Source organism: Sinocyclocheilus grahami, unplaced genomic scaffold (assembly GCF_001515645.1).
Source record: "Sinocyclocheilus grahami isolate Dianchi unplaced genomic scaffold, SAMN03320097.WGS_v1.1 scaffold314.1, whole genome shotgun sequence".
Lineage (NCBI taxonomy): Eukaryota > Metazoa > Chordata > Actinopteri > Cypriniformes > Cyprinidae > Sinocyclocheilus > Sinocyclocheilus grahami.
The window spans coordinates 139,740-148,422 of record NW_015505493.1 but is presented as its reverse complement, the minus strand read 5'-3'; the positions used below and the strand labels follow the sequence as shown (position 1 = coordinate 148,422).

At 38.1% G+C, this 8,683-nt stretch overlaps 1 protein-coding gene across 1 annotated transcript in view; it reads left to right on the top strand.

Annotated features, from left to right (window-relative positions):
- The window catches only part of LOC107601894 (E3 ubiquitin-protein ligase LNX-like), a 44,428-nt gene that overhangs the window by 16,975 nt on the left and 18,770 nt on the right, over window positions 1-8,683 (top strand). The window contains exon 3 of the mRNA XM_016294245.1: window positions 8,358-8,611. Coding sequence (XP_016149731.1) covers window positions 8,358-8,611 — 254 coding nt within the window. The remainder of the gene's footprint in view (window positions 1-8,357; window positions 8,612-8,683) is intronic.

Genomic DNA, 8,683 nt, shown 5'->3' with positions numbered 1-8,683 from the left:
GATGACATATATATATATATATATATATATATATATATATATATATATATATATTAGTATTATTTTGTTTAATTGAGATCAAAATAATAATGAATAATAAATCAAATATGATCATCAATTAATCTGAATGAGAAATAATGAATAATGACCAGTTTCCTACATGTGTAATTTTTTTTTCAATTAGTTGTATATATTCATTTATTGTATTGTATATTAATGTAATTAATTGTAGATATATCTGGGACTATCTGTTTGCCCAATCAAATGCAAGCGAGTGGGGCCCTCCATTTGATGCTACTAGTAGCTACAGAGTTCACATAAGGATAAAGGGGGGAAAAAAACAGGCTGTGAAATTTTGCGACGTTTAAATGGATTTTAACAATTTCCCCCAATGAGTTTTCCTTGGCCATTCATCTGTCTCTCCTCTTCTCCGATCTTACTAGTTCTCTCAGAGCGTTTGCCATGAGTGTGTAATCCTCCAGACAATGAATTACTTGACGTGAATACGTCACAACTCCAAAAGACCCAAAGAAAAAAAACGATTTGTGTCTCCTCCACCCTCCTCCTTCCTGTCTTTTTCTCCCTAAGATTATTACTTTCCTTAATCCTTCCTCCTGCTGCACTGAAGCGCTGACCTTCAAGCCCATCAGCAGATTAAGTACAGATAAGGAGGGAGACACCTCCTTTGATAAACTTCACAAAGACTGATTAAACTGCATTTATATGTGTGCGCATGCCTGCCAAGTAAAACATGTCAGAGCAATTAAAGAGATCAGAAAGCACAACTTTCCCATGATGCATTTCTCTTTACAATTGTTCACGCAGTGAAGAAAGGGCAAGACCTCTGCATTATATCCCTCAATATATCACATACATATGGAGCCAGATCAGCCTCAAAAATAACACATTTGCAAAACAAAATTCATAAATGCACAGCACAATTTACATTTACAAAATCAGAGTGGCTGTCACCGTCATGGAGAGAGATGTGTAGGGGAGGCACTTGGCGATATGACCTTGCTTATATAAAATCATATTCTGTGTTTAGATTAAAAGGAGAAGGTTGATAGTACTGTCTCCTGCTGGTTGGTGCTGTCTGTTCACAGAGACACTCAGGGTTGTGCGTCGTATGCGACGTGAGTGTTCGCACTTTCCAATAACCAAATTAAAAGTCTTGACGTCCAGATGCTAGCATCCTGTTAGCTGACCATTGAAACAACCTTTAATCATAAGAAAATGCCATCAGATAAAAAAACGAATTTACTCACTGGTTGAGTGTGGTTTTCATCCTCCGTGCTGAAATCTCTCCGCTGTGTGTGTTCGAAATCTCCCTTCGGTGGTGATCGCTGTTTACTGCGAACCTGATACTACTACTAACAACAACAACAACAGAACACATTACATAATTGTTGTTATTAAATGAAATATCTGGACATTTAACACTTATTTGATAACATTACAGATTGATCTGAATAAACAGGGTATGTGCAACTTTGGTGTATAAGACAGCAGGCTAACCGGGTAGCTGTATTTTGTGCGAACGATATAAATCATAATGTGATTTTGTAGAAATTATAATCAGGTGCTAAAAAAAAATAATAAAATAAATAAGAGTACCCACTAAAATGTCTTTACATCAAGGGCCCGATCATGGAACACTGCTCAGTACAAGCACAGCGTTGAGCTTCTTGAGTCTGTTCAGTAAAGAGTGTTTTGATTGGTGGATTAAAAGCTCACCGCGATTGGCTGAACGGAACATCCTCCAAAAAAAGATATTTATGAATCTTAACCTGCCAGGAAGGTCTCAAAAATACCGCACACAAATTCAAAGCAGTCCACGCACATATGACGATTTGCAAATGCAGATTCAACAATCCATAAATACATGTGACATCATTCATAAATGTGTGATGGAAATTAATTCAAGTAATTTATATATACATATTTGTGTAAACATTTTACATTTATTTAGGTAAGATGCATTTGGGGAAATATTTATGCTTTTACTTGTATATTTATGAATTGTGTTTTGAATTTACGAATCTGATTTTGTAAATGTAAATTGTGCTGTGCATTTATGAATTTTGTTTTGTAAATGTATTAATTTTGAGGCCGATCTGGCTCCATACATACACTATATCAGGAGTCTTAAGTTACTATAAACTAGAGAAAGTTTCATACATTATGTTCCCTCAACTGTTAGTTTAACCCGCAAATCAACGTTCACTTTCTGCATTTCGATTTTTGAAGTATTGCAGCTACTCCAGACACTTTACTTTGCCTGTTTGTCTGAAATAAAATCCTTGCATTTACTTTATATAGTATATTCATATATATTCAAATCAATTTTATATCAAATTAATAATTAAATATCTTTCAAATTTTTGATTACTGAGCATACTAAAATAGTCTAAGAATATCAAAGACAAAATACACAATGACAATAATATACTCAATGGCCTGAAGAAATATGTGTGTTCATTCAAATAACGGTTTTTCTATGAATTAACTAGAACACAGTCATTTCTACTCTGCTTTTCCTTGGGACAAGCAGGGATTTTCCCTGCTTTACATACTTTTGGCCAATAAACCCAGTGATATCAGCGTTGGTTGCCATGCAACAAAGAAGCCTGTTCGACTTCCTGGGGTGTTACGCATTCCGGGGGGAAGGGTCCATGGGTCCTCATATGGCTTGTTAACTGAGGTTACAGAGTATTTGTCATATAAAAAGAGAATATATAGTGTGTTGGATTGGTCCAGACGCTACAATATATTTATATATATTAACAAATTTACAAACATAAAATAAAATATAAAATACATATAATGTACATATTAAAATGTTGAATTGATAGAAATGAATATCAAAATAATAATATAATATAATATTTTTACATTTATAGTTAAATAATTAGTTTGAAACACCTGCAATATATCAAACATACTGAGCTGGTTGCAGGAACACACAATATCCTGCAGCGCTCTGAGATATCAGATGTCATTCGGAACTGAATGTGTTTTGTCAGAAATGCATTTTGTGCTTGTGCAGCGTTGCATTGCAATGCTGTCTGTCGGACAACTACAGTCTCCGGCTCTTTAACTGCTGCAGAGTGCGTATTTGTGTGTGTGTGTACGCCGGTGTAGCCACTTATAAGAGTGCTGATTGCGTGCGATGATGGCGTGATTTAGTATCTCTCTCTCTCTTTCTCAGTGGTTCAGCAGTGAGCTATGATGATGACATTTCTGTCCTCTCCTCTCTGTGTGTCAGTCGTACACTGAGCTGTGATTATCCTGATGCTTGGGTCTGGATTAGCAGGCTAGCAGTGGAGATTCCAGGGGGAAGGGATGGAATATCTCACATTTTCATGATACCTCTGCTTCCCTTAAGATGAATACACTTGAGTATGAATGCAGAGGAGGAATGTATTAGAGTATCTGATGTGGCATGCTTTTGAAATGCATCCAGGGTGTCATATACAGTATAGATTGAAAAATACGATTAATAAGTATTAACTTTGCATTCACATTATTAATAGTAGTTCAAAGTGTACTAGTATTTTTGTAGGTTTTAATGGCTCTCAGCCACTCTAAGAACAGCCCAGTCCTTTTATATTATGTATCTATTTCTGTATATCTAAATAATAAATAAGGAAAGTATAACTAAAGAAAATGTCTATGTTTCATCAGTTGAAAATGTCTTAAATTGTATGAATCTGAATCATGACAGTTCCTACTAGACAATGGTGGAAAAATATAATAAAAAGGATAATCATGCACATACAAAAGGAATGCATGTAGTTTACACTGCATGAAAAAAATATATTTAAAATATAATCAGAAATTAATATGCTTCTTCAGTTTAAAATATGCCAATAAACATACTAGAAAAATGTGACAAAAATACAAAAAAATATAATTGATTAAATATACAATATAATATATGTAGTCAAGAGTATATACTACATAAATGTTACTGTGTGTTTATGTGAGGGATAACAAAAATCTAACCTTCATCATGAGAATCAGTCAAAAACAATCAGTCCTGCAACAATACTAGTCTGAAAATATGACTGACACATGATGTATTCTCACACAGACACTAAATGTGTGTTTATGTGTGGAGGTCTTTTTAGGTTAGTTTCAGAAATTGAGTCTGGCATCTCGCTCTGATGGAAATATGTTTGTATGTGTGTCTAAGACTAGTACATCCCAGTCTTAGGGCTGTGTTATTCGGTTAGGTTCAAGATAATCCACATTCACTCAAAAGAGGATTGAAGCGTTGATCTGGTTTTGATGACTTAGATTCAGACCATTGTGTATTCTGATATCTGTAGTCAAAGATTTAGTGTACTGGATTTAGTGCGTCCGAGCTGTAAGGAGCCAGCGGAATATTCTGGAGATTAATTTCATTATTATCAAGAGGAGAGGAGCACATAATTCTCCCTCGTTTTGTCAGTTCATTATGAGGTCTCTCCGGGCTGTGGCCTACATCTCAATCGCAATCAAAATATGTATCTGTCGACTGCTTCTTTGAACCCCCCCCCCCCCTAAATTAAGAACTAAAACTAACTAAACTAGTGAATCTAAAATCTAGTAAACTAAATAAATAAATACAATGTTACTTATTATGAGGTGTTCATTCTTTCGTACGCTCGCTCATTCATTCATTCATTCATTCAATTATATGCATAATAACAGCATTCAGGTTTGGAAAAACATGAGGATGAGTAAATAATGACAAAAAATAATGATAATTTTTGGATGTACTGTCTCTTTAAGAACTGAAAGATTGCAGGATGGATGACAGTGAAGGGAAAAGGATGCATGAGAAGAGGAAGTTGGGGGTCGGGGTCCAGGGAAGATTGAGAGATAGAGGGAAGTGAACGAATGAACCGTTTGGAACATGGGGAGAGAGAGATGGAAAAGTGCATGAGAGTTGTTAATCTCTCTCTCTCTCTCTCTCTCTCTCTCTGTTGCTCTGTGTCATGCTGCCTGTCCATATGGCTGTAGATGTGTGTGAGAATAAAAATGAAAGAGGAAATTGGGTGCAAGGTGACTGACACATGCCATCATTCATATAACGGGATGGTTGGATTAAACAATAACCTCTGGATTGCTGTTATTGTGGCTGCATGGCTTATGTGTGAGTCTGTCAGGACAAAGACGCGGCTTATGACTTCAGACCACAGACTGGATCTCTAGCAGGAAAGCCTGTTTTAATTAACATCTGTCTAAGCCCATTAACAAAGGAACAGACAAGACCATTGTGTCGCATCTCTTTCTCTCTGCACACATATACACATTGCATATCACTGTGCAATATTAATTGGGTGACCATACGGGCCATTTTTACGGGACGCGTACTTGCCAGGATTTCTATATTGCCTAAAATATCCAGGTTTTGGCTGTTTGCACTGTGCAGATCGATCGCTGTATGACATTCACGAGAGCAGATTAGATGGCTCCTTATGCTTTCGAATCGCTCTTGAAGTATTTTGGTGTCATTCAATGATCGGTGTGCAGCGACGCTTCAAGTGGAATGAACGAACAAACACGTGCGCTTATTTGCATCGCTTTGATCGTTCTCTGTAGATCTCACCTTCTCACGCGCCACGATTGGTCGATTATATACAATACCTGCATGTTATTGGTCAAACTACTTTGGATGTTTTAGGCAATATAAAAATCCTGGCCAGGATGTGTCCCGTATGAATGGCACATATGGCCACCCTAAATATTAAGTAATATTATTATATTAACACAGATAATTTACTAGTGTTCAGAGCTTCCTGAGGACTGTTTGGTGAGGATTTGTCTTGTTCCATTAAATGCTTAAGTATTTCTTTTAATTTTTTTAGCAAAAACTTACTTTAAAGGGTTAGTTCACCCAAAAATGAAAATTAGCCCATAATTTACTCCCCTTCAAGGCATCCTAGGTGTACATGACTTTCTTCTTTCAGACGAATCCAATCAGAGTTATATTTTAAAAATGCCCTGGCTCATCCAAGCTTTATAATGGCAGTGGGTGGGTGTTTTCGTTCAACAGTCCAAAAGAAGTCCAATAAAGCGCATCCATCCATATAAAAAAGTGCCTTACACGGCTCTGGGGTGGGGGGGTTTTGGTGAATAAAGGCCTTCTGTAGTGAATCGGTGCGTTTTTGTAAGAAAAATGTATGTATTTAACTTTTGTTTACAGGAGCACGTATGATATTTAGCGGAAGTTAGAGAAAAGGGTTTATAACATTTTAATATGGATATATTATATAGTCGATTCGCTACAGGATGCCTTTATACACCCCCTGGAGCCATGTGAGGCACGTTTTATTATGTATGGATGTGCTTTATTGCATTTCTTTTGGACTGTTGAACAGAAACACCTGCCCATTGCCATTATAAAGCTTGGAAGAGCAGGGACAATTTTTAATATAACTCCGACTGGATTAGTCTGAAAGAAGAAAGTAACTTTAACTTTGATAATTTTTCAGAAAACAAGACTTAAGCTTAAGCCATTTTACTTCTCCAGTAAACATTTGTTGTTTTGTTTTGCTTTTGTTCTTTTTGGAGCCTTCACCAGACAAGTATTTGTATGGTGCAGAACAAAACAAACAAAAATCAATGACCCTTCATGAACCTGCCATGTACTTTTCCTCTCTCTCCTCTAATAGAAGAGTAAAACTTGGCTTTATTAGCTATGCAACTCACTTAGGAGACTCTTCCTCGCAACTTTATGAATGATGTAAGCATTTTAGACTGACAGACTCAAACCTAGGGGGAAAGATGCTGAACTGAACAAACCCTGTCCCAACTCAGCTGACCACTGGTTGGTCTCCATGGTACCCCTGTGTTACATAATATAAGGATATGAAGTTTTCCCTCTCAGGTAATCACACTAATTGCTTTTGATGGCCACAGAAAAGGCCAAGAGTGCCTTTCATTTACTATACAGTTCTTACCATTTAGCTGTAAATTACTCTGTCTGTCTGTCTGTATACATGCATGTAAGTATCAGGGTTAGGTTATATAAGAGTGGTAGTTGTCATCACAGAAAACTCCTAAGCTGCAATTTTATCTTGAAACGCTGTCAATCGACGAGTGTGAGGCAGGATTTGAGATCTTTCATCAGCACTGTAACAGAACCTGATTGAAAGCAGCTGTTGTTCTTTTAGGCTCGTTATTAAGTTTGCACACCTGAGGCACTTACTGCTGACCAATCAGTGGTCAGCAGTAAGTGAGATATACGGCCAGTGTCAAGCTCTCTGCCACACATACCTTTTCTCGCTTTCTCTCTCTTATGGCGTCTATGAGGGTGAAGACAGGCATGAATACTGGGACAAAATGCTTTATTTTAAACCAGGTCCCCAAGGCATGGCATCTCTCCTGGTGCTGTACACATCTTTTTCCCTGTATGTGTCCACCCATTGATTTATCTCTTCACAGCCGGCCCTTAGAGAGAGAGCTCTACTCCAGCAGCCACCATAATGGTGCTATCTATCTATCTATCTATCTATCTATCTATCTATCTATCTATCTATCTATCTATCTATCTATCTATCTATCTATCGGTCTATCTATCGGTCTATCTATCGGTCTATCTATCGGTCTATCTATCGGTCTGTCAGTTTATCTCTTTAAAGTACCTATCTACCTCTGGGTAGCCCCACCCACGCTGAAACCTCATTGGTCCAAAATTAAAAACATCAACTATCTTATGTCTGGATGTGATTGGATCACATTGCACAGCAGCTTCTACATTTTCATTCAGTGTGTACGGGCAAATTGCTTATCACCAGATAGGGCAGTAAAGCTCAGGGATTCAGAATGGAGGAAAACCTGTGACCTTTTATGAGGGTTTACTTGTGCGTCTACTCACGGGCTGATGGTTTATTGGTTTGTCAGTGTGTCTGTGTGTGAACATACTGACATTTGAGGAATGTTCTTGAATAGCCTGGATGCGTAAATATGTAATGTACACTAGCGTCTGCCTGTGAGTAGAGTAAGGACATAAAGAGATAGCTTTAGCGCATGATTAGTTTTGTAAGGTAACGAATCTCATTTCAAAGGTGAGGCATTTTATATTCTAGTCTTTGTGTTTGTTTCCCATGCTTCCTGGGGCGAAACGTATTTGTTTGTTGGTCTGCTCCGCGACAGTGCAGCATAATATATCAGCTGCACCAGAACGCAGACTCACAAAGATCAAGTACAAGTTCAAATACACCCTCTTGCAACAATGTAATTATTCAGTCTCCTCTACGTGACTTTGCTTTCCTAATTGGCACATACAGTAGATGATGGCACATTCATTGTATGGTAATGTATCTTGCTGACCTAGTTGTCGGTGTGTGTGTGTGTTCTCACAGGTGTAAAGGAGCGTCACACTATGGGCTCTCTGCAGAGAGAAAGCGGCGTTCTCAGGAGGGAGACTGCACAGACAGCACCTCAGAGCTCACTTTGGCGGCACTGCCCGGGGAGGGATGCCCCTCCTCTGCTATCGCTCTCCTATCAGATGAGCCCGGCCTGGTTAACCCCGCCTATGAGCCCAGTGTGGAAGATAACAGCCAATCTGGGAGCACCACCAGCCTGGCAGCACGCAGTGGTTCAAGGAAGAGTGAGTGTGAGTGCACACATCATGTATTTGTCTCACACACACACACACACACACACACACACACACACACACACACAC